Raw genomic sequence first — 27937 nt, 5'->3', positions numbered from 1 at the left:
GGATGATGACCATTTGTGGCTTGCATCTGCGACAGCCATGTTGGAGTTCTGGAGTTGTTTAAGTCACTTGCTGGTCTCAACCCAGGCTGTACATTAGGATCACCGAACAATTGTTTATAAGTTCCTATACCCGGCCTGTGATAAGGTCTATGTCTCAGTGACTCTCAAGGGCTCCTACGAAGACAGAGAGACCCATAGGTAGAATGGACAGAGCAACAGATGTCCAGTAAGACTTGGAATCATGTGGACTCTAGGGCTTATTCAGTGTTCAACACGGGAATATTTAATACTGTGGCTTACGGGTTATCTCTGCTCATATTTAATATTCGGGTTACTGTGTGATTAACCTGGGGTCTCTGAAATCTGGCTTGATGTAGTGAAATGGACATAATGTCTGTATGGTGGTGCAGTTGAGACATTGGAGAGAAGGTGGACCTCCCTGCAAAATTCCTGATACTCACTACATGGTAGGTATTTCCTATTAATTCAAAGAAATCAAACAGCAAACAAATAGCCTAACAGAAGATGATGGAAATCATGCATTCAGTTATGTAAGTGTTCATGGTTCATAAGAATGTTGAGTTTATAGCCTTTCAGGTGAATTGTGTATCATCTTGCCTTTTATCAGTTTATGTCTTAGTCCTCTAATTTTCTGGTTGGCAATTATATAGGACTTTGAGGAACAGAATGGAGAAATTCAGCTATTGTTAATTTGGCCCATTTTCTAGACAAAAAGACTTCAAATAATGAAGTCTATGAAGAAAATAATTCCAGATCATCAAAGAGAATACATAACAGGGGCCAAGCGCAGTGGCGCATGCCTGTGATCCCAGTGGCTCTGGAGGCTGATGCAGGAGGATTGCAAGTTCAAAGCCAACCTCAGCAACTTAGTGAGGTGCTAAGCAAATCAGTGAGGCCTTGTCTCTAAATAAAAAATACAAAAGGACTAGGAACGTGGCTCAGTGGTTAAGTGCCCCTGAGTTTATTTCTTGGTTAAAAAAAAAACAAAACAAAACACAGGGGCAAGTCTTAAAGTTTTGAGAATTGTTGCCTGGAAAATTTCTCTTTTGTAAAATAATTAAGAACATATGAGGGGCTGGGGTTGTGACTCAGTGGTAGAGGGGGCTTGCCTAACGTGCAAGGTTCTGGGTTCAATCCTTGGCACCACATAAAAAAATAAATAAAATAAAGTTATTGTGTCCACTACAACTAAAAACTAATTATTAAAAAAGAACATATGAACTTTTATTCATCATTTTTTCTTATACTTGGGAAATGTATGGATTACTCTAGCCCTACAGTGACTATTGAGACATGACTGTCTTCATTTGGAATTGTATAAACCTTTGCCTCAAGTTTTCATCAAACACCTGTGGATGCAACCTGCTGTTCTAGTCTGTATTTCATCCAGCTATGTGCCATGGACTTGAATCATAGAAGGCCTATTGGTGGATGAGAGATCAGTGTGTAAAAAGCCTTCTCAGCATGAAAAATTACGTGGCAGTTGGCCTCTAGCCCTTTAATAAAAATAATAGCACAGCAGCCTGGAGAGGAAATACAGGAAGGTAATGAGGATACAGAATTTTCTAAAGGGTAACTTGAGGGCAGGGCTCCTGAAGCCAGGCTGCTTAACTTCAAGTGCCAGCCTTTTTGATTATTCCCTCTATAGCTATGGGAAGTTCCTCAGCCATTGCCACCTCAGTTACCCTTTGTGTAAAACAGTTAGTTGTACATATCTCCTAGGCTGTTTGTGAGAATTAAATGAGGGGACATGTAGTTAATCCAGCACCTGGTACATAGTAAGCATTATAAAGCAGTTGGTATTATTACTTCATTGGGATGTCAATCACTGAATTTGAAACTGTAATCTTCAATCTTAACACATTCTTCTAAGGATGGATTAAACATAGTGTGAGAATAAACTATAATAATAATGTGCTATATATTTCACAGAGTAAAGAAAAATGATTTTGAATGGTTTTATGACTAAAAATGATACATGTACAAGGGGATAGATATGCTTATCCTTATTTGAACTTACACAATGTATACATGCATTAAACCATCATGTATTTCCATAAATATGTTTTATGTGTCATTTTAAATAAAAAGAGCAAATAGTATAGCTAGTTAGAGCCATACTGAGCAGCCAGGGCTCTAACTGGCTATGAAATGTGATTTTTGGTCCAGGATTCCTTCCATCAGGCCATGGGACTTCTCTATAAGGGGCAGTTGTGCTGTGGGGGAAAAGATTGGACCAAGAAGGTTGCATAACCTACCTTCTTCTTTGATTCCTTAGAATGTTCCTCAAGGTGATTGTGAGGACATTAGGGCCCAGTAATTCTACTGAAGGAGCTAGAATATCACAATACTATCCATGTCCAGAGAGAACCATTAAGGGTCCTCTTGTACATGAAGCTCAGCCTACTTCCCAACAAGAGGACACACAGTCTCAAAAAAGGAAGGCAGAGCTTCTATCTATGGCTAGCGGACAAATTATGGTGATTACAGAGTAGGTCACAATTTTATCTAAAGAGGAAAGACAAATTGGAAATTCGTATGTATATGAAGAGAAAACAGATGTACTCACAAACCTTTAAGAAAATTCTCTGACTCACTGTAGGATGCCTTTAGTAAAGCCGCAATGCATGTGTTTAATTTTGTTTTGTTTCTCCAAATTGATAGTGGATAAAAGGAAGACATGATATTGGGGCAATTATACACACACACAAAATAGGTTCCACTGGACCTGACTTTAAATCAATACTATTACTTAAAAAACTAGTGACTTTATAGACTGTAGGCCATAATTGTGCCTACATTGAAGGACTCTTACAGGATTCATGGATTGCCTGGTGCACAGTAGTAGCTAAGTCCCTGCTCTATTCCACCCATCCTCTGTAGAAAATTGAGAACAGATCATCCTTGGTGCTTTGCTGGTATATAAATGTGTTATTAACTATTTCTGGAGTTCAACACATACAAATGCTATGGATGACTTGCCTGAACCAAGCATTACTAACTCATGTGACCCATACAATTCTATGACACAGGATTTTCTAACTTCCTTTTATAGGAAGAAATTATGGCACAGAGATTGCAAGTCTCTGAGGTCACCCAGACACTAAATTCCAGACCCAGGATTGAAACCCAAGCTATCTGGGTCCTTCATCCATATCCTCAACTCCTCTGTCTCACTGCCTCTTGGGGTTTAGTGCAATATTTACATTGGTATTGTGAGGACCAGGAAACAGTGCTTGTGAAATGCTGGTACAGAGCTGGACACACATAGTGCAAGTCATGTTTTCCTATTTTCATGGGGATGTCTTAAACAAAATGAATGTCAATCTGTTACCTTTAAAAGAGCAGTAATGTGACTCTCCATTTGGTTCTGACTCCTGTTGGAGCCAGTGCCCCTAGGAAAGCCCTAAAATTCCCATCTCAGGGATAGAAGTGAAAATTGGTGTTGGATCCTCGTTAATAACCATGGCTTGAAGTCATGATTCAGTTGTCATGCTGCTTGTCACTTTGAATTTTCAATTTATTTCCATCAAATTAAAGTCCACATGGCCCAAAGTAGACTGTTGTGTTTATTATGAAAAATAAAGAACAGAATTCAAGTAGCAAAGAAGGCAATTTCAGGATGTGTGGAATGGAAGGCTTTAAGGTGGTCTCTGGTTAAAGGGCACTAAGGGTTGTGTCTAAAAGCTGTCCATTGGCCCCACGAAGGTTGAGATGATTTGGGCTGGCTGGAGGGGCTGATGGGGACTAGAAACACAGGGACTAGGTGCCACTAAGTGCTACTTGTTGTTACAGAGTGCAGTTGCTCCATTTGCCCACTAGTTAGAGAAACCCTTACTGCAATAGTGACAGAATTATATTAGTGAGAACCCAAGGAGCTGTAACCCAGCAAGCAAACCTAGCCAGGTCCTCGGCAGACACTCTTCAGGACAATAAACCAAGAACACAACACAACTCCGTTGTGCCACCATTTGTTAGGTACTCTTCCCATTTCTACCGACAGTTGTTTTTCTTAGCAGACTGAAGGTGACGAAGGCCAAGTAGACCACACTCTTGAGGAGTAAGAGGAGGTAGGTCCAGTAGACAGAGGTGTTTGTGAGCTGCAGCCTCAGTGTATCTAAGAGAAGTCAGGTAATTAGTTTCACTTGTTCTTTTGACATGATAGAACCCTTCATGGGGGAAGTTTCCACAGATGTTTATTTTTGGTGACCTACACTGAATTGACACCACCCCCACCAAACCCCAAAGGTCAACATCTACCACTCCCACCCAAACCACCAAGAGCAAGGTTCAGATTGTAAGTCAAGTTGATTACCAATATTTGCCTTACTTACTTAGAACCTTCCTAATATTTAAAAGAATCCATGTTTAATGGATGTGTCTATGGGGAACAAAAGTATGTGTGATAACTAGATGTTAGAATTTCTTTGCCCCAACCTGTCTCTAAGTACAAATAATATATAATATTCATTAACCATTAATCAAATGACACAGAGTATGTTAAGAATTAATTTACACGTAAAATTTTAGTCTTATTTAATCTGTATAGTAGCCTATACAAAATGGGAATAGAGTCTAGTCTGTGGTACTCCAAAGCCCATGCATCTTCCCACCCAAACATATATGTCCATGGCGTCTCAGAGTCTTGACTTTGGAATTTCTTGCTTTGTGACTCTTAGAGGAAGAATGGGGAAGTGTATAAGGGTATGAACACTATTTGATGGCATGAGTTGAACACTTGATATAGCTGTGTGGCATGTGCAAGGGACTTAATTTATTGCCCTCATCTGTAAAATGATAGAAAAATATGTACCACATTATTGGAATTTTATGAGGATTAATCAAGGGAATACATGCTGAACACATCCTATGGCCTTCTGTATGAACTGGACTTCATAAATCCCAGTTCATGTTATTAATGACTAACAAAATACTAAAAATCAATTGATAATTAAAAAATCTAAAAGTCGCTGTCTACCATGCTTTCCCTAATTTCTAGGAGAAAAAAACATGAATGAATGAAGTCTGCTAAAATAGTTCAGCACATACCACTGCATGTTCTCATTTATAGTTGTCTCATATGAAAACACATTGTTTACTATGATAGTATAATGCCTAGGAAGCGATAGATTAAATAAATACCCAGTCTTTTCTGCAAAATCCAGCCATTCTGATTTTTCTACATTAAATGAAGGAAGTTCAAAAGTTAGAATGATCAGGAGTGGGAAAAGCTATAGCATGAGATAAAGGAAAACACACACTAAAAATTATGATTTTACCTTTTGAATAAGCTTCAGATTCAGTAGTATTGACAACTAGAAGAAATAAGAGCAAGTAGAAGTCAATTATCCATGTCCAGTTATCCAATGTCCATTATCAACACTGGAGAGAGAGTCAACCAAAACTTAATATCTATGAGCGACCATCGCTGTGCCAAGCACTGCTAAATGTTCTACACTGTTTATATCTCCAGTGACACATAAGTGAGTTCAATTATGGATGGTAACCATTTTATGAATGAGGAATTAATTATAAATAGTTAGCAGAAAATCATCAGGTATCTTAATTATTCTTAGCACATATCCTTTTCTCTTTTTTTCTCTCTCTCTCTTTTTTTAACCATAGACTCAGCATTTCAGTGCAAGTCTTTCTAATGACACAAGATAGGAATTTTTACATTCCTAATTTTCTGAACAAACCTAAGGTGAGAGCTGCATTTATCTATCATGACTCCTAGGAAATGATGGATTAATTAAAATGTCACTTGGTCTATTCTGACACATATAATCATTCTGATTTCTCTAACTTACACGAGGGAAGTTCAAAAAGTAAGATGCTCAAGAGGAGGAATATTGTATAACAAGATACGAAGGCAAACATGCTAAAACCTACCATTTTCACATTTCAGATCAGCTTTTCTGGCATTAATAGTGGTGACAGCTAGAAGAAAAGAGCAAGAATGAATCAAGTATTCTTGTCTATTATTTGAAAGTTTATGTATGTATACACATACACATATTTATATGCACATAAATAAATATACACTCATCTCTGGAAGCATAGAAGACATAATCATTAAAACTGAGTCCCACAGTTCCAAAAATAGTCTGATTCCAGATAATTGAGCAGCTATCACTCATATAATATTTTTCTGCACACAAAGATATTGAAATTCATAAAAGAATCTTTTTTCCTTTTTTATCATAACTGGATTGTAATATCCAAGACTGTCTGATTTTCCTCTTTACTCACAGCTCCTCACAAGTAGGCACAAATACGTCAGTGGGGAAATAAACAGAATTAGCTGCTTTTCAGGTTTCTGCTCACACTCCTAATATGATGTTACACCTAAAATGAATCTGTCCAATCTTAGAGTCAATGACAGAACCATGCACATTTGAAGGAGTCTCATTTAGAGAAATTTCCTCTGCTTAGTACTTTTCTAAATCATGCATATCCCTAATATTCCTGGTTCTTGCACACAATTTCCTGAAGGTTTGGTGTTTGTAGGCTTGAGGATATCAATATTAATTAAAGTTCACATACATTGAGTGATCCCTGTTTGCCAGCACTGTGTTAAATGCTTCACATGAATTATCTTGTTTAAATCCTCAGTCACACTTAAGTGAGTTGTACTGTGGCAGGGGCGGTTACTGGGGATTAAATTCAGGGTTGCCTTATCACTGAGCTCTATCCTTAGTACTTTTAAAATTTTATTCTAAGTCAAGTTTCACTAATTTGCTGAAGGCTGGTCTTGATTTTCAATTATCTTTCCTCAGCCTTATGAGTCACTAGGATTGCAAGCACACAGTACTACTCATGGCTGAGTTGCATTATTGAGAGTCTCATGTCATGAATGAGGAGATAAAATTTGAAGAGTTTATATAACTAACCAAGAGTCCTATCAGTGAATTGCTGAGTAAATATCTGAAGATATCGAGGGGAATTTTAAACAAAATGTGGAAATTACTTTGCATATAAATACAGAGAAAATAATTTATATAGAAACAATACAATTCCACCACTCTGGACACTAAGAAAATCCTCTAGAACCTTGGTTATTCTTAGAAAATGCCTTTAAAAAAATAGGTGCTGAGCATTTCAGTGCCATTCTCTCTGGGGATAGATAGAAACATAGGCCAAATCACATTTTTAGTTCTTGGAATAAAACTCAGAGTGACACTAGTATTTATCCACAGTTAGGAAACAAAACTAGAGTTATCTGCTATTACTCTTTCCCCAGTCATTACACACAGTAGACAAATGAATGAATGAAGTCCCTTTGTTGAAATGCTTCAGAGCCTATGGCTCTTATTTACAGTCATCTCATCCCAACATCAGTAGTTTACTGTGTTAATATGATGCCAAGGAAACAAAGGACAACTTAAAGTGACACTCAGTCCATTCTGGAACAACCAGATATCCTGATTTCTCTGTCATAAGTGAGGAAGTTCAGAAGTTAAGATGATCAGATGAGGGAAAATGATATCAAATGAGGTGAAGGCAAACACACACTAAAACTCACCAGTTGTAACTTTCAAATCGGCTTCTCTGGGATTCATAGTGGTGACAACTAGAAGCAATAAGAACAAATATCACTCAATTATTCACGCCCATTATTTTAAAGCATGTGAGTGTGTGTGTGTATGTAGACAATGGTTGTTTTGATTGGTTCTTTTTCTAATAGACATGTTCTTGTCTATATGAATATACTTACACTCTACAATATTATTGAACATTGACTTATTTTTGTGTGTATTTTAAAAATGGAGTCGAGGTATAGGCCTTAGGGATAAGTTCCTAGAAATAAAATATCAGTATGGTAATATTTGAATTGAAAATATCATTAAAAACTGACTTTAATGGAGCAAAACAGTGTATCTCTTAGGGGCTGTGGTTGTGATTCAATGGTAGAGTGCTTGCCTAGTATGTGTGAGGTACTGGGTTTAACCCTCACCACTGCATAAAAATAACTAATAGAATAAAGGTATTGTGTCTATCTACAATAATAAAAAAAATGAAAAAAAGGTGTATCTCTTTTCTTAGAGTGATATATTCACTAAAAGATAAATGAAAATCATTATTACCAGGAATCATTTGAGGTAAAGAGAAGAAAGTACAGTCCCTAAGTAATAAAATCTATGTGCTTTCTAAGTTCTGTCAAAGTTTGTTGTAAACATGGAAATACCATTTTATCTCCCTTCAAAATAATCACTTCATTAATTCATTTCCATGTGCTATTTTTCAGCTTTTATCAAATGAAAACAAAACAAACCAAGACAAACCAACAAAACCAAAAAATAAACAAACAAACAAACGAACCTTCAAAAAGCAGCTTTGGAAAAGATGACATTGACAAAAGCTTCCTCCTCAGCTCTGGGGCCAGAGAAGCCCATGAGAAACATTTGTTTTAGACATCAGTGCCTATTAAACTATTATTAAACTGGAACCTCTCTCCTACACGAGATTCATCACCATGGAACTTAATATTCTTTTTAATTTTCTCTGATCACTAGAAAAGCCTGAACCTAATTGAACACTTATGCACAGTGGTTAAGTTAACCTTGTGTTTGCCTATGTGCCTCCCCTCTGTTTCTCATCATGGAAAACAGAAAATTGAGGTTGGTTTTGTATTCCTGTTTAGTTGATTTTAGGAAAGGATGTAAGTACAATAAATATAGAAATATCTGAATCCATGCTCTATCTTTTTAAGAAAACGATTTTTTCCTAACAGCATTTCACTTGATCTTTGTCATAGCTCCAGGGAAAACCAGGCAACTGTTCAGACTTCAGTAGTGATTGCAGAACGTTAGGGTCCCAGCGACTGAAGGCTTACTTGGGAAACTGGGATGGACTATGGCAAAGCTCTTCACCCCGTTTGCCACTTGCCAGTTTCTCGCTGGCACAATAGGGGCTTGAAGCCACAGGGAAAATTACAAAGAGATTGCTTCCCATGCCCACTAGGCCATTTGGACTGCTGTTTAACACTCAGGACTGTGAATATGCAGTGAGTCACTGGACCACTGCAAGGCCTCTGCACATTCAGGCTTCTGCCTATCTGTGTTGGATATGTACCTCACTGCACCCAAAGGATTCCTTTGGGACATCAAGCCTGAGTCCTATGTGGTCCTAAGTGACAGGGAAAAAGGATTCTCTCTTGACTGCAATACGTCCTACTGGCAGCACTAATTCTAGAATATTCATCCACATTCCAACTCAGGCCTGGCATATGCAAATAGAACAGGAAATGTTTATGTAGCTACATTTACTAATGGAAGGAGAAATTAGTCATGGAAAAATGGAGTATCTTCATACACGTTAGGCTCATTGAAACATAAATTATGAAATTCTTTCTAACAGTGATATATAAAATAAAAATCAGAAATATTTAAAGCTAACATAAAACTTCAGTGGCCAAGATTATTCCAAATCTTTGGGTGTTGTTGGGCCATGCTCCTGCTTTTTTGTCTGAGCATATTTTTTTTCAATTAAGAACTCATTGTAAGTTAACCTGTGAGTAGCAAGATTGAAGTGGGCAACTTTACTTGCTTCATAGAACATTCCTGAAATATACATAATCATTTTGATTTCTAAATCAGGTAAAATCATCAAAAGTAGAAACTTCTTTTTAATATTTTACAAGTATTGAGCTGCTAGATACTTTAATGTGTCTTATTTCATATAGTCCACATAAAAATTATAAAACACATCCTGTAGTTTTAATACTGTAAATATTGAACTGAGGCTGAGAAAGCTGAAATAAATTTTTCAGAGTTTTCTCCAAATTATGTACCATTTCATTTCTACGGGGAAAATCACAGGATATATATTCTGTCATTAAACGTTATTATATTTAAGAAAGATTTAGACTTGATTTCATTAATGCTTGGTAGGAAAGATGTGGTATTCCCTTTCAATTTTTTTTCTGGAAATTTATGTTTACATTTAAATGCACATACCTTTCCTTATTGCAGGAAAGAGAATCTCTTGATCAACTCCTCTTTTATTATTCTCGTGTTTGACGATACACCTGTGCTCTTTATCCATTGACTCTCCAGTCACGGTTAGCCAACTCATCTTCATGTATGTGTTGTTAGTCTTCATGGTATTTCCCTGAAAGGATTCCAGAATCCTATCACCTCCTTTTTCTTTCCAATATACCTTAATAACATCAGGGAAAAAGTTCTCCAGAAGACAAAGATATGTCCCAGCATTATGGAGATTTGTTTCAGCAACCGAAGGAAGAAAAATCGTGGGCTTGGGGTAAATGTCTGCATTAAAGCTTTTATCTGTGGAGGAAATGGAAAATAGATTTTAAAAGGTTATTAGGCAGTTACAAACATTTCTTGGTTTGGATTAACCTAACACATATCAATAGGAAGACAAGTTACCATTGAATTAGTGCCCACCATGGCCTTTTATTCTCCATAGGTTGCAAGGAGCTTATCATAGTCCTTATTTTATAGATGTGCAAAAAGGTTCAAGAGGTTAAGTAACTAGCCCAAAGACACAGCTATGAAGTGGAAGATCTAGAAGGAAGCTTGACTTTTGTTCTTTTTTTCACATGCTAAGAGAGGTGTGACTTTTAATCATTCCTGAAGGAGGCTTCCAACATTCTTGAACCCATTAACTTTTTGTTTACATCTCCTTAGTTTTCTCCTAGTAGAGTATGTGTTGTCAAGATGGATGAAGAGGAGCAGAAGACAACCAGACCTTTTTAGTGATCTTTCTAGATGAGGCTCTGTGGGCCCTTCTAAAGTACTTCCCTTGTCCATCCTTTGTCACTTCTGCTCTCTGGACATGTGACTCACTGTCTCCTGCTCTGCAACTCTGCAAACCAGTCCTTCATTTACCTAATTCTAGAATTCATCCTATTTATCTTATTTCTCATAAAAATAAATGCTAGGAGGCAGCTTTTCATTTTTCTTTGTAACAATACACTGTTACTTGTTTTAATAGGCCTCTACTTCCATGTGTACCTGTAATCTGTCAGGTTGGTCTTTTGGCTTCAAATGCAGATGCATTCCTACTTTTGAAGCTCCTGAAGTTTCTAACTTTATTTAACATTTTGCTTTAACATTTGTTTTAATGTAGGACTTTGGGTTGGGCAATATTTAAAGCTGCACCTCCAAATTATTCAGTGTTTTGAATTTAGACACAAAATATCAACATTTCCACAGCAAACTATTTAAATTTGTATTGATTATTTTCAGAAATGTTCTTGTATTAATTTTGCCAAACAATGTGCTTATCAATAGAAAATGTTCATCAAAAATATTTTATCTGGGAATATCATTTGAAGTTCAAGTGTCACTAAGATACACCAAGGGTGTATTTTTTGTACTTATTTCATTAGGGTGAGGGAATATACCTATCATTATATTTGTGTTTGACTCTCAGTGACTCTCCCAAAATTTTCATTAGTGCAGTCTCCTTCATCTCTCCTTTGTAATTCAATCCGTCTCTTCATCTTAACCTACTAAATAAAATGTATATGTAATTGATGTAATGTTAAAAGTTATAGTTTCAAGAGTTTCTTGCAGACATAATGTAAAAATATACAACAAATTGCGATTTATTTATAATCCCATACCTTGTGTATCTTGAATGTTAACTGGTTTTACATTTATTTTTTAACACAATTCCTTGTTATAAATGATGGAATTATTTCAATTTGATTGCAAGTTGAAACTCAGATGCCTTGCAAATATTCTCTTAGGACTAATTTGAATTTAGTATAATAATTCAACAGGTGATTTATTAAGGAAAAAAAGAATCAGGTTTCACATTTGAGAAGAAAAGAACAAAAGTTCTTGATGATTTCTGTCTGGGTTGTAGCAAAGTTCCTAACTTGTATACAAAATCAGTAAGCATATAATGTTAATATTCCCGATGTGTTATAAATACATGAGGGGCATAATGTGTTGATTTTAATTTTGTGCATCTTTATTTTAGTGTAAATACTAAACACTGCATTTTTATCCAACTGTATACTTTATTTGTAGTTTCAAAGGTATGTTATAAAAGGTGATTAATTTTTCAATTGTAAATTTTGTAATTTTAGTAAAATAATGTATTAATAAATCTAATTTTCATCTTAGAAGATGTATTTTTTGATGGAATATTTCTGATTCATTATAATAAAGCAATTAAAAATCAAATGATGAATTGGAAAAATTCCTATACAATACCCCATCTGTATTACCTGTTGTATCTTTTCCTTAGGTAGTTTAAATTTCATACTTTTGAGTACAGAATGTGTCTTGAACTGCCTCAAGGTGATAATGAACTAAGTATTACAAAGTATACTTGATTATATAGAGTTAGAACTTATATTCTGAATGCTACGTGGTTTTGAAAGCATTACTTTAAAAAATTATATATTAAGATTCTTTTTGGAGTGTGGGTACCAGGGATTGAACTCAGGGGCACTCAAGCAGTGAGCCACATCCCCAGACCAATTTTTTGTGTTTTATTTAGAGACAGGGTTTTACTAAGTTGCTTAGCACCACACTTTTGCTGAGGCTGGCTTTGAACTCATGAACCTCCTGTCTCAGCCTTCCAAGTCAGTGGGATTATAGACCTACACCACTGCCCCCGGCAAGATATTTATCATGATCAAAATTTTTATAATATGGCAAATAGTAGCCACTCTGTTTTATTTGAATAATAAACAAAATGGCTATCCATACATCTTATTTAAATTAATAAATAAAGCTGTTTGATTAATTTATGTATGTTCATTTGTCTCATAAACGAGTGCATTTTGAATTAAATACCTAAGCTTGTATTTTAAGATGCACTCATACAAATTTCATATAAATTTGCCAAATATCAACTGCTTGTCTATTAAAAGTATTTTCCAAATCTACATATGAGAACTTATTTAAAGCTTGTCTATTTTTCCTTGATCAAATAACACTACTTACTTCATATTTAAATATTTATTTCAGATTTATGACAATTTTCCAACTATATTTAAATGATTTATAGTGTTGCCATTTTCTGTATGAATCCAAAGTTCTTTTCTGATAAAAATTGGTGGGATAATAATAATAATATTATTGTTTGTCAAAATTTTGAGACCATTCATATTGATGTTAGAGATGTTACTAATTAAGATAAAGAAATAAGATTCAAAGTATGTAGAATCACTTTTTAAAAATGCACATTTTGGCCTGGGACTGTGGCTCAGGGTAGTGTCATTGACTGGCATATGTGAGACACTGGGTTCGATTCTCAGCACTGCATATAAATAAATAAAATAAAGGTCTATCAGTAACTAAAACTTTTTAAATCTTTATAAAACATGCACATTTCAGTTTAATTATTATTGCCAAGTGATGGAAAATTCAGATTCAATTTTTTTATGAGTGAATGTTAAGGTAAACTATATTTGAGCCATTAGAAATATTGCTGAATCTTCTGGAAAATTTCTGATCTGTAGTAACTCTTATTATTTGAAAGCAAAGTTCTGTAGTGAAGATGATTCTTTCTTTACATTTAAATTGGAAGAATAGTAATGGGGGTTCTATTTTGTATTGAGTACTGTGCCAAGAATTTTATTCACATCATCTCATTTGATTATCACATAACTTTGCTAGGTTCATATTATTTTCCTATCTTATGAATTGGGAAATTAACGCCAAAGAATAATTGTCCAAATTTACTAAACTGTAAGCAAGGGAGCTGGAGGTTCAAGTCTGCTTGCCTTCAAAGCTCAGACTTCCAGAACACATTTCACCAGAGAATAGGGAATGTGTGCCCCCATTGAGTCTATCACCATCTTATCTACAAGAAGGAACTTTGTTCCAGTGTCAAACACTTTCATATCATACAGTTTTACATGAGCACTTTGTAGAAGTTCACATGTACACAAAGCCAAATGCTGTTATTACATTATCTGCGCAATGTTGTCTCTTTTCCTTTAGTATAGCATTTGGTTAAAATCTCTCCTAAGATTGCTACATCGATTTCCCCTCACATTCCTCTTTTTTTCTAAACAATCTTACTATTTTTCCAAGAGGATCATTTCTTGCCTTCCTTTTATCTCTTTGGAAATGGACTCTTAAGATACTCACCTGTGACAACAAGTTTGGTTCCACTACCGAAGACTTTCTCAAAGTTGTTCCACAGTGACAGAACCCTCATCAAAAACATTAGATGAATTTGGCTTCTTTGAGTTCTTCAAATTCTAGTGGCAACATGATGGCCTAGAATTTTTAAGAGAATAGGGTTCTGGTTCTGGTTAATTTCACTCAGCAAGTTCCATGGCTAAGCAAATCAATTAACTTTAAGGGTTTTGACGTTACATTTATCTTAAAACGAGGACAGTGGTGTCAGTCAATTTAAACCAGAAATGAAGTGAGACTAAAATCAACAATTTGATTAAAATATTATAGGAACACAGCAGATTGTTATCATCATTATCACTGTTATAATTAGAAACTTGCTGCTACATGTATGTCTATGGGCTTCAACATGACAATTAATTTCACAGGACTAAGCTTTGGCCTTACCCATCAAAGTTGGGGGTTGCAATTAGATCCATGGTGATTAAGGAGGAAGAGTTGATTCCTCTGTCTTCTGTTCAAATATGTCAGGAATTCTCAAAGCCATCATCATAGGAAATGTTCCTTTTACACTAGCAAGCTTTATCAGGCTCTTATCTGTCTTATCCTCCCCTTTTCAGCAAACAAAGGAAGCCCTAGCTCAAACCAACAGGTGCAGTTGGTGAGTGGAAACACTTCACTTCTGCTGTCCAAAATAATAGCTCTTTTCCCAACCAGCAGCCCCACACGTGTGAATTCTAAGCTTTGTCTAGAGTGTTCAGCCTCAACTTTTTTGATCATTTTGTGCCAGAGTATATGTTACAACTGCTGGCTTGGGCTGTTGAGGCAGAATGACCAGAGAAATGACAAGAAGCCTGGTCCTCAAAGCCATCTTAGGTCTCTGTGTGCTATCTGCCTGACCTATGTGCTGAGAGACCCTATGTGTGCATCACATGAAATGTTATGAGACCCACAGCACCAATGCAGGGCTGGGATGCAATGAGTTTAATGATCCTTCCCTCAGTTCCCCAAGTGGAGGTTGAAAGTGATGTCCTCACTACATGTGGCTTCCTTTGGAAAGGGCTTGCCCATTGAAATTCTTTTCTAATTTTATAATGGGAAAAAGCATCATATTTAAAAATTAAGTGTGCTACTTTTATCAGTTATTAAAAAGCATATATTCCACTACATTTTTCTTCTACTTTGACCATAAAGTCTCTGTACTTGTTGCCAGACAATCACAGGACTTTTTTCTTATCCTTAGTGCTTTTGACCTATTTTTATTGAATGATCTGACTCTACTTGTGTATTTTATTTTAGATTTTCTCAAATAGATATTGGTAATAGATTGTTTAAATATATGATCCATGGTTTGTGTATATAACATGTTTCTCTTTTGTTCCCAGGGTTTTCAAGATTTGTAATGTCTAGCTCAAATAAGGCACAAAGGATGGAGAACAGGTTTGCAAATCCTGGCTCTGTTACAGAGATGCCGACATGCTGAATTTAAACATACTGAAGGTGCTGGAACACAATATGAAGCTTTCTTTTCCCAAACTATTCCATTACTGTGGTTGCCTTTTGGTTAGAAAGGGGAATAAGTCAGGCTATAATAGGGTACTGTCTTTGTACCTTTAGGAAGAGGTACCCTTCAAGGACAAAATATCAGCCTACAATGAACCTCAGTTGATGCTATTTTTGGAGATAGCACTGGTAACAGGAAAAGAAAAAGTAAAAAAAAATTAACATGAATTTGGCAATTATTACTTGGGACTAAGATCTCTGCAGTTTATATTGACTTCACACCTTTATAGAATAATAATGAATGGAAAAAATGCTTTCCTTTTGCTTTGTGAGGTGATAATACCCAGTGATATCATTCAGGGGTTCAGGGGTTTCAAATGGACACTAACACATGAGTTGATTTAGAACTCTCCTGAGTGATAGTTGGTTTTTTTTTTTTTTGGTATTGGGGATTGAACACAGGGATTCTTAACCATAGAGCTACATTCCCAGTTATTTTTGTTAAAATTTCTTATTTTGAGACAAGTTCTCACTAAGTTGTTTAGAGTCCCATTGATAAATTGCTGAGGTTTAGGAACTTCTGATATTCCTGCCTCAGGTTCCCCATATCCTTGGGGTTACAGGCATGTACCACCATGTCTGGCGTGATAGATTTTTTCAATACAGATTAAGCCTGAACAAAATTTTTAACAAAATGTAAGAGTACACAAAGCAATATTTCTTGCCGGCATGGTAGAACCGTTGTCTGTAAACCCAGTGGCTTCAGAGTCTGAAGCAGAGTATCTTGAGTTCAAAGCCCACCTCAGCAATTCAAGAGGCCCTAAGCAACTTAGTGAGACCCTGTCTCTAATTAAAAAAATAAAAAAGAGCTGGGGATATGGCTCAGTGGCTAAACACCCCTGGGTTAAATTCCTGGTACCCAAAACCAAATATATATATACAATATTTTTAACCTCTATTTTTATCAATGTGTACTTTGTACACCTAATAAATCAATTAGGAAAGTAAATTTTATAAGTAGAAATCTGTTTATGTTTTCAAGTTGTGGGTGGAAACAAACTTTTTAAAACACCATAGATAGCTACTGAAAAAAGAGGGAGCACCTTGTATTCAGTTAGACAATATATGAGATTTGGGATCATATGTATTCCATTCTAATCACTTTTAGAAGTGGTACATTTATTCTTGTATATAAAAAGCATTTGTTCTAAAGTGAGCAATAGATTAGATGGTGGATAATACATTTATTATTATTCCTGAGTTTATATAGCCCTCCTTTCCTGGGTTTGAATCATAAATAAAGAATCAATATGGCATCATCTGCCAGTCATTGGAATAGATAATTTCTATACTTAATTTCAGTGAAACTTTATAATATCTACCTAAGGTAGATCTCATTATCTTCTTTATACAGATCAACTAGAATGAAAAATTTCAAAATTTGCTCAGTTACTGAATAATTTTAAGTACATATCAGAAGAATGTTCATGAAGTAATATGGAGTATATAAACAGATACATTATTGTGTATCTAGCATGATTCTAATTTTGTAAAATAAAAATGAAATTTGCACAGATAAAACTCTTAGGTGAAACTATAATGAAAGGATAATGACTATGAGTGACAATATACATTTTAAGTTTTTGCTTATTTTTATGTATTTTATAATTTTTCTATAATTGGTAAGAATTTTAATCAGGGAATGACTGTTTAACCAACTTGCTGAAGGATGGGTACATAGAAAGTGGTAGTTCCAGAAATCATATTCTAGAATTGAAGCTGTGTCTTTCCTTGTACTGAAAATCCTTCTCAGAGAACTTATTTATTTAATTCCATTGCTACAATTCACATTGGGTCCATTGGAAAAAAGAGGACCAGAAAATTGTTTTCAAGTTATTTATTTCTTCAAATAATATCAATCACTAAGGAAATCAAGATGTATAATCCATTTCATTTTTTCAGTGCTTTATCAACTTTATGAAAAATCTCTGAAAACTTCCATCTCAGTGGATTCAATAAGCAAGGATCATCCTTTTGAGATTTTCTCCTTCATTCAGGAAAAACTGAATTTTTAAGTCTAATGAGGGATTGAAAAAAACTTGTTAAACTGAATTTTAAAAAAAGAACGAAGGCAAAATATACCTTATATCGTTTTTTAATATGGCCATACTGTGACAAAAAAAAAAATTTGTTTTCAGTACAAGAAATGGGACCCATGGGCACTCTATCACTGAGCCCAGTCCTTTTTATTACTTTTTTAAATTTTGAGCCAGGATAAAACATTACGTTGTCTAGGCTGGCCTCAAAACTTTTAATCATCCTGCCTCAGCCTCCTGAGTAAAGTGGCTGGGATAACAAAGGCAGGTGCTACCTTAACATTTAGTATTACTTATCCTGTGGCCAAATCACCAAATATTTCATCTTTCCATAACCTAATGACCACTTTAGCAGATGTTAACCCCACTGAGTACTTTTAGAATCAAATAAATCAAGTTTCTAGTCTAAAAAGGCTTAGAAACTTTTCAACAAAGAAATAACACAGGCACCTTCCTCCACCAGGGATCCATGGCTACTCCAAATTCCAGGTTAACATTCTCCCATCAGAGTGCCTCTTAGGACTTGGTCCAAGTCACCTGACCTCTTAGGAGATCCCACTATGATGAATAACTAAACCAGGAGCAATTCCAAAATCTCTGAGTCAGCCTAGGCCCTGGAGCCTGTAACACTTTTATTCTTGCTTCTCCTCCCTAGCGAACCCTGTAGAATTGAAGAAAAAAGAAAAAAATAAATGATCTGTAATGATGAGCTTTGTTCCAGGACCAAACACTTGGATTATTCTGCCATTTATTAACTAGCTATTTTAATAAGTCTTTATAAAGAAATCTTCTTTTGCATTTACTTTAAAATTTCAGCAATATTTTTCAATATTTATATAAAAACATAAAAGTTAAGTTTGCTGACATTAAACAAAGGCAAGCTCAAACAAAATCACATTAGAATGTGTAATCAGGAATTTAAGTCCCGAGCACACTGTGCCAGGGCAGCATGGGTTTTGGTTGTCCTTCCCTATCACATATGTGGGAAACTCTGATTTGATAATTTTTTGTAACTTTGCCAGAAGCATTTAAATCTCCTCCCTTTATTAAAGGGTCTCCATGTATAAAATAGTTCTTGGCCTACAATGTAATTTATAGTATTTAAAATTTCTTCAATTTCAAAAAGAACCAGTAATATAAATCATATATTTGAGCATTTAATAAATATATATTCAATGTGATTCATAGGTATTTTGCAATTCTTATGTATGAATGGGTAGACATCTGGTTTGATAATAAAGTAATTTCTGTTTAGAATCCAATTCCCCTTAATAGGGACTTGATGAATTATGAGAATGTGAATGCTTATTGATGATTCCTTAAGCACTTCATTGATGATTGACTGCTCTCTTTGACTTGAAAATACCACTTCAGCTCCAGAGCATTGAAACTGCTCATCAAAGGCCCCTAGCCAGTGGCTATTCTTGCAGAAGTCCCATCATGAGTGTTGTAACTAAGAATATAATTCAGCACGGCTGCTGTAGCTTTTTTTTTTTTAACCAGCTTCAATATTTCTGACACACTTGATGCCAATACATAAATAAAATTGAGGGTAATAGTTTCAAAATGACTTGCCATTTTATAGAAAGAAGTACACTAAGATTCATCTCTTGAATATTTAGTAAATTTATATTCATTATGACTTCCATGATCTCTGTTGGAGAAAAAGAGAGTAATTTCAGTACCATGATTAAAACAAGCATTGTGTTCTTGCATGAGTAATATTACAAACTGTTACTAATCTGTACATTAAAAAGTCCCTGTAAAAATTCAAGCTACAAGAAGAGGAAATATTCCAATTATTAAAACATGACTTATTGTTTGTGATATTATAAAGTGGTTCATTCCAAGTGTTTTGGAATAGACAAGTCTCCCCTGAATCCCAGACTTTGAAACAGTTACTAGTCCTGTGACTAGGAAGTAACTGCATTTCTCTAAGCCTTACTGTTTTCATCTGTAAAAAGGAAACGAGAGGTTTTCTTAAATAGAGCTATTGAGTGATGAAAGAGAGCACTGAAACTCTAGCATGTTGTCTGCCCTCCCAAAAATTACCTAGAATTTTTCTCTTTAATGAGATAATATTGTGCCATTTCATCAAATTATTCCTCCAAACGAAACACTTATTGAATATTACTCATCCAATATATGTAGGACCAGAAGTGTCTCAGAGCTTGGATTTTTACAGTTTCTGATATATGCATTCTAAATGTGGATGTAATAATCAATAAGTACCACATAAATTGAAATAGGAAAAGAGCTTATGAACCCAGTACCTCCTGTGTCTATGGAAGTCACAAATGAATAAACACACCGGGGTCCAATCAAGGCAAAATCTAGAACACAAATTCGTGGGCCTGGAACATTTTAATTGCTGAGAATGTGTGTTATCTACCATTTTATCTCCAGCATCTTACATCAAAATTATCTTCAATAAATATGTGTAGAGAGAATGAATGAGCAAATGAGGATGGAAAAACCACAAAGAGTCATTTCATACACCTCAATTGCAATGGCTTGTGCAAAATGCAAATTCCTGTGAATGAGGCCATCTATCTACAGGCAATTTAACAAGTCACAGTAGCATATTTTTTCTAAGGAATTAAAAACATATAAAGTGTGGTTCATTAATGTTTTATAATAATTTCCAATAAAAATTGATTTTTGCACAGTTGTTAGGGACAAGATTAAAACCAAGGATATAATTGGAGCAAGTTGTATTCCATGCTCGTATAATTATTTCAAAATGAACCCTAACATTATATACAACTAAAATGAACTAATAAAAAAAGAAAATAGATTTTTCAGGTAATCTGGAGAACAGAACACTATATCAATATGATCTCAAAATATAAACATAGCAAGTAATAAATAAATGAGAAATGTGGCATTTTTGAAAGTGGAGAACTTGGTTTGCACAAAAGAGAACTCTCACACAAAAGATCTATCAAAAAGTTTCTTACACCAATAACTTACACCAAAGATCTACAGAAATGGTCCTCAAAACATTAAAGGTTAGAGCCTTAGGTTTTTGTGTGTATGTGTCTTGTACATGTACAGTTACAATCTCCTTTTTCATGGGGAAGACCATTCCATGTGCAAAGCAGTTTTGTTTCTATGCCCAACAGCCCAGACCTGCAGAATGACTGTTCATGTTCTGAGAATAAGAATGTGGCAGGGTCAGATAAGACTGAAAGGAAATTATTTTTTTTCTAAAAGGTGTGTATCCATTTTAGATTGGTAAGAAAAACATTTAAAAAGTTACTTACCAAGAGGAATTACTATGGGCTTATTTCCTTCTGCAAGTATCTGGATGCAGTCTGCACCATCACACTAGTCAAAACATCTTCAAAAATCTCATCTTCCTATCAAGCTTCATGACCTGACCAGCAGTTTAGCAACCTTCCCTTGGCAAGTTGATCTTCCAGCTTCCTTTGGAAGGCCTCAAATATAGGTTTTGTGGCATCAGGTTATTTGCAAGTTTTCTCATAAACTGATCCTATATTATTCTTTGTTTTCCATTGAGATTACATTACAGGAAAGTGACAAAGAAAAATAGATAGGGTAAGAGAAAGAGAAGAAGAAAACTGAGCCAACATGACAACCAACTAGTTTTCTAAATTACCAAGAAAGTAAAAAAGTAAAAGTTTCTGAGAATTTTTTTTTTTTTAATTTCCAGGTGTTCAGTTGTGTTAAAGCTGCTCAGGACTTTCATCAAAGGAAAGAGCCAAAAAAAAAAAAAAAAAGAGGAAAGGGCTTTCTGTTCTCAAAACACCAAGGCCCCTTTGTCTGTTAGTGATTTGAGAATAGATTTTTCAAGAGAGAAAGCTGTTTGGTAACGGAAAATGCAAGTGTGCCAACATACTTGAGAACTGTGAACCCAGGTCTCTATTTTCAAAAAGCTAACTGCTCAGAGCTTCCATTAAAGAAATTTTTCTTCTGTTCTCACAAATGTCAAGGCCTCTCAGCAATTTTGGAAATACATTTTTGAAAGGAGGAAGCTCTTTAATAACAGAAAATGCAAATGTGCTGACACATTTGAGAGCTGTGAACCAAGTTCTCCATTTTCAAAATGCCACATTTATCATTTGACATCATGGTTCCTTACTGGGACAATGCCAAGTGAACAAAAGTTCTGTGATGACTTATTATTTTTTCCTAGAATAAGAGAATAATGTTGGGCTGAAGATGTAACTTTTAGTAGTACAGTTCTTGCCTAGCATACATGAGGCCCTGAGTTCAATGCTCAGCCTCTCTACCCTAAAAAGGGGTGGGGGGATGTCAGAAAATAAAATTGAAGAATTCTATCTCCCATGAAATTACAGATTGCTCATTTTAACTGGAATGTGGAAAAAATTTCAGTTCTCTGATAAGCTGAAAGAAGAGAGTTTTTAGACATTTCTGCACTTTTATGTCACTTGTTTCAGAGCAGGAGAAAAAAATTGCAAGAATGAAACAAATCCTTTCCTATGCAGCTATCCAGCTGCAAGGACTAAGGAGGAAAGCCTGTGATGGCCCCCATATCCACTCCAGGTCCACATATCCTGGCCTAAGTTCCATGGGTAGATATGGCCTCTGCCCACAAGGATGAGGAATTCACAATATGGTCATGGTAGATAATTGTGCATTCACAGATGCTCACAATCACCAAACCAGTTGCAAAGAACAGGAGGATTAGATAGAAGGTATTTTTGGAAAGAGTTGTAAATATTATCACTTATTTATTGGAAGATATTTTTAAACTGAGAATTCACAGTTATTACTTCTTGTAGATGTAGATTACACTTTGCACATTTAATACATGAGATTGAGTCTCACACCACTCCTTCTGTCTTCAGTTTTTCTTTCTTCTGGGACCAGGAAGAGAATTATCAGGAGCCTTAAGAATTTTATGTATTTGTAGAGCCCTAAAGGATTTAAGAAAGTAAATGAAATAGGATAAGTAATGAATCATAAAATCTCTTATTAAATTTATGAGAAAATATAAAAACCATATGAAGAACACGGTACAAAATTTTACTAAAGGTCTACAATAAAACCTATATACATGGACAAATATATTTGTGAAAAAGATGTACTATTATAAAAAATGATACCATTTGAATTCATATATAAATTGACTGCAATTTCAGTTGGAATTACTACAACATTTCATTTTTTTGTACTAGTGTGTGAGGGATGGCAGTTTTATAAGAATGCATAAACATGAGGTAATGGAAAATGAATTATTTTTTTAAATAGAGTATAAAACATTTGTCATAGTAGATCTTAATACTTATTACAAATGTATCAATATGCCAACCAAATAATAAATAAATAAATAGGTAAAGCAGAAGTACTTCAGAATATGTCCAAGTATATGCAGATACTTAATATATGATGCAAATTTTTTAAGTTGTAGGAAAATGGTAGCTTAATTTGAAACTGCCATTAGATAATATACTATTGAGAAAATAAAAACATCTGTCTGACTTCTACCAAATAAAATAGATTCCAGATACATTAAAATTAAAATTGCAATTGCATATCCACAGGTGTGTTAAAAAATAGGAGAGTACTTGCATATACAGGTGAGAGGAATATTGTAGGAACTAGGTAGGGGGGTCTTCACTCAGTACAATAATTTTTAAGAAGTAGGAATGTGGAGAGCTTTTACTTTCAAATAAACATTTTAAAAATAATAAACAAGAGAATTTAATGACGTCTTTTGGAGGAAAGTGGAAAAATTAGTTCTGTGCTTTTATTCAAGATAAATGTGCTAGTGAAAAGGAAGCTGCTCAGGGGAGCAAGTCCAGTGATGGAGACATGTCTTAGATGTGATTGCTGTCATAAGTCACAAACAAGGATGCAAACAAGGACCTATGTTGCTGCTTTATGGAGACATACAAAGTGAATGGTGCAATGAACACTGCCAGATTTATTAGAGTTTTAAGAAGATTCTGATGAAAGATTCAAATTGCCATATTAAGAGATTGAAAGTGAAGGAAAAAAACCCTTTAAAATCAGAAAGATCAGACTCAGATTCTAGTTCTTCTGTGTCTGATGGTGCAACTTTGACACACTTCTCAAAGCCGTGGTCTCCTCATCTGTAAGATGGAGATAATGAGGCCCATTTCTCAGGGCTTCATGAGGTTCAAATGATGTATCTAGAATAGAGACTGAGCATAGCAGGTGCTCAAAAATAGTTCATTTTCTCTTATCATTGGTGCAAAAATTCAGGCACAGAGTGTTCTCTTTTTTAGAAAGAATGGAAAATTTTAGGCTTGTATATAAACGTCAGTAATTTCAATTCTCATCCTGTTTAGGTAACACACACATACCCAATGACCAATGGGAGCAACTTAAATCCTTCTTTAAACAGGGTGATCAAAATAACACAGGTTGAGGATACTGGGGTCAATGGCATGGGATCAGAATCTGTAACTGTGTTTTGGCTACTTATTAGCATCCCAAAAGAGAACTGTTTACCTATCATCTAATGGCACAGATTTTGTTTCTACTGTTCTTATTTCCATGGTGTGGCTGGTGAGATAGACATAGAGTCCTGAATCACTCTAACACAACAGAAAACAGGCCAGTGACATCTAATTTGAATCTAGATCAGGGCTACTCAGTTAGGACTGGCCCCAGGATTCACAATGAAGTGTGGGAAATTTGGGCCTTAGGTTAGCAGGGCCTTCGGGAACTCACAAACAATTTAAGTATATATTCAAGAAGTTGTCAATCGCTGCCACCCACATGCTCTTTTGGTTGGAGATAAGGAAACTGTTCCAGTGTTGGAATTTCAGAACAGGGAGAAGTTTACAGAAATAAAGGGCAATAAGTAGCCATGGGAGAGCTCCATGGGGGATCGATGGGGGTGAGGAGTCCATCCTCTGTTGACTCCATACCTTTCTGAAGAGTGTGGTAGTCACACACTTGGCCTATACCAGATCTAGTTGGGGTTTGGGGCACCACATGGTTAGATAAGACATGTTGTCTGGGCTCCCTTGAGAAAGAAATGTAGTGTTGCTAAAAGAATCTTGGCATTTACCACAAGAGAATCAGAAAGAGGCCCTGGACTGAGAATCTGAAAGGTGGAATGTACCTGCCTCTGAGGTTCACCAGAGAGAAACCAATTGCTCTCTCTGGGACCCTGCTCCTCCTTTGAAGTAGAGGCATTGGGCTAAATATGTCCCAAGCACCCTTCTGTTCTAACACCTGTGAACCTGGGAATGACAGCATTAGAGTCTATGAGGTTGCATGAGTATGAACACAGCTGAAGTGTCTTAAAAGGAAGACCCCTTGGAACTCGACATTGTGAGATCCCAGATCAGTCTCTGGCCTGATATCAAAACATTATTGAATATCAGGTAAAAGATACCATCTTCTCTTTCATTTGTCTCCAAGCAGGGATTGGACTTTCCTTGCTTATAATTCTCTGTTGAGCCATAAAGGAGTCACCTCAGTTGGTACCAGTACACAATAGCATTCTGAAATGGGACCCCAGAGAGCTGGTGACTGATGTGTGCTACTCTGTCTGGTATTCAGGTAAAGGTTATTTGATACTAAGATATTCTTATTTTGGGGTCTCCATCTTGAAATCACCAAAGAAAAATCAGAAGTATTAAAAACTGCTGATTCTGAACATAAAAATAATGACAGGACAAGACAGTTCAACTCAATATCCCATGTCTTGAGACACAAGAGAAATCCAGGGAGTTCAATTTCTAGTGACAACAGACACCACAAGGAACGTGAACTAGGACCTGGATACAGTAGCAGCCCTTGCTCTGTGGAAGTGGAGCCAGAAGGGAAGGTCTTGTTTTCGAACCAATGGAGGTTCTGGTCAGTGATGTTTTATCATGTTCCTGGTATAAAGGAACTATCAAGTCTTAGAATAGTGTGTTAAGCTAATGCACTGTCACCTACCCCAGAGAGATTTTTCTCCCTATGGTCCTTCAAGTTCTGCTTCAAAGTCACCTATCTTGGGCCACTTTTTCACTCCCTGAGTTTGATATTCTTTGCAACATTTTATAAAAGCAGAGTTAGCTATGCAAGACTATCATGAGCATGGAATACAAATTTCATAATGACATATATTAATGAAGGAGATAATAATTCTACAGCCCTATGAAATAATAAGTGCAATTATAAATCAGATGTTTGCCCAAATTTTCGTTTGATAACTGTTAATGATTAGTGTAGTTATATATACTTTTATGTTATTATACTGTGTTTTGAATGAAGCAAATTGTTGTACAAAATTCTTTTGTTTCATTAACATCCATTCATAATTCTTGGTTTTTCTGAATTAACGATTACTTTTAGATGCTTTGGAAGTCCACATAGACGTAATATATTCTAAGAGTTGTTCAGTATCCCAACTTCGGCTAACATGGCTCAGAAAAGTGACTGAATCATAATGAAAAAGACATTGGGATTTGTTGAATACAATGCTTAGTAACTAAGAACTTTCAGATAAGACTCCATGCAATTCTCAGCAGCCCTGGGAGGTTGGTGAAACACTTCACACTCAACCTCAGGGGAATCAGAAAGAAAAGCTCTAGTAACTTTCTTAGGTTACTGTGTCCTTGAGTGGTCAGCCGAAAGAAATGAGTACCTCATGTAAAAAGAACTTTCATTCATTCATTCCTTCATTCATTTCTTCCATCATTCACGCAAAGTCAAGATATCACCTTGAGCCTGGATTATGTCCTTTTTCCCAAGGAGACTTTGCACAGATGCGGAAGCAGAGACCACTCAGGATACTTACAGAGCCAGCCTAGGCCCAGAGGGTGAGGAAGACCATGCAGAGACGAATGAAGGAAGAATCACAACCTGGCCCCTTAGGCTTCTGCTGTGACTTTGCTCAGAACACATGAGTGTAGGAAGGTGTTCCGTAGACCAAGGTCACAGGGAAGATGAAAAGGTGGAGGTGTGTGTTTGCACTGGTGGAACCATCCTTGGGAAGGTTTTAGTGACACTCTAACATTTTGACAGAATGTATCCCAGCAGGTGCAGTAGTACATCCCCATGTCCTCCAGGGCCACTTGGTATATTCTGAGGTGGCAATATCTTTGGCATTCATGAAATGCTGCATTCATTTTTTTTCTTGGTCATGTGTGGTATAAACTGTGTGATGAGAATGTCTCCACTTCTCTGTTTGAAAAACAGAAAAAAAAATGGCAATTTTGCAAAATTGTAAAATTTGAAGCTCATTAAAATACTATGTATTTACTCTCTACTTTTACAAATCTTGGGGTCTGAGGCTTGCATTTTCTTCCTGAAGAATACAAGGTCTTGGTGGGATTTTCCACTGACCATGTGGCTGTCAGAATGTGTCAGAATATGAGCACCTTCCCTTGCCCCTCTTCCAATGAATGGGATGATATATCCTGCCCAGTGTAATTCAGAAACTTACAGGGTTACCACTACCAACATCCTGGAACAGCAATAATCTGCCAGCAGCATTCTGCTATCATCTGTCCTGAGAGGGAGCCAAGGAATGGACCAATCACAGAAGAAAACTGTGATGTGATGAAGAAAGAGGAAGTGGCTCTCTGGACATAGCAAAGACCCATCAGCTGAAGGTTACTAACTTAATTCATCACTGAGCTTTGGGATCTCTGAGATGCTCCAGTGCTCACTTTCTATCTGGTCACTAAAACACCATTTCCTGTCTTCTTCCTTCTCTGCTTCATCCCCTACTCTCCCGCTGATCTTCCTGCACCTGACACAGGAACCACCTGTGCTCTGTACCTGAGGCTCACCTTCTAGGAAACCAAACTAAGACAAGCTGGCTGTGTCCCTTTTCTAAAGGCCACAGGTCCTAGTATGGGACCTCCAACAGATATCCCATCCATTGACATTCAGCTTCATAACCCTTCAGATGTAAAAGTGACCTGGAATTTTTACTATTGCAGTGGCCACGTTGAGCAGTTAGGACAGAGACCACGTGGCCCTCAAAACAGAAGATATTTATCATCTGGGCCTTTAAGAAAAAAAAATGTCAACTCCTATTTTAGAACAATTAAAAGTAGGATTTAAAAGATCTCATTTTCCTTCTTCACTTAATTCTAAGACTCATTATTTTTTTTCTTTATATTCAAATTTTTTACCCATAATATTTTTCTGCCTCAATGTTTAAAAATGTTTCTTTTGGAGTAGGTCTACTGACAATGAATTCTGTTTCATTTTGTTAATTTGTATGGTTTGTTTTCATCTGAGAAAGTCTCTATACTGAGTTACTTAAAAAAAAACACTTTA

The 27937-nt window shown here is 35.8% G+C and overlaps 1 protein-coding gene and 1 gene segment (V, D, J or C); one reads left to right on the top strand and one right to left on the bottom strand.

Annotated features, from left to right (window-relative positions):
- Window positions 1-3576, top strand: part of Stard3nl (STARD3 N-terminal like) — a 54342-nt gene extending 50766 nt beyond the window's left edge. Inside the window, exon 9 of the mRNA XM_078039848.1 lies at window positions 2-3576. The gene's annotated coding sequence lies outside the window, so the exon portion shown is untranslated. The remainder of the gene's footprint in view (window position 1) is intronic.
- The window catches only part of LOC101954873 (T-cell receptor gamma chain C region C10.5-like), a 37428-nt gene continuing 13063 nt past the window's right edge, over window positions 3573-27937 (bottom strand). The window contains 6 exon segments of the C gene segment in view: window positions 3573-4138; window positions 5301-5336; window positions 5914-5961; window positions 7547-7594; window positions 9981-10310; window positions 14103-14158. Coding sequence covers window positions 3996-4138; window positions 5301-5336; window positions 5914-5961; window positions 7547-7594; window positions 9981-10310; window positions 14103-14158 — 661 coding nt within the window.

The sequence above is a fragment of the Ictidomys tridecemlineatus genome, chromosome 2 (genome assembly GCF_052094955.1).
Source record: "Ictidomys tridecemlineatus isolate mIctTri1 chromosome 2, mIctTri1.hap1, whole genome shotgun sequence".
In the NCBI taxonomy this organism is placed as follows: Eukaryota; Metazoa; Chordata; class Mammalia; order Rodentia; family Sciuridae; genus Ictidomys; species Ictidomys tridecemlineatus.
The sequence above is the reverse complement of the archived record's forward strand: the minus strand, read 5'-3'. Positions and strand labels throughout refer to the sequence as shown.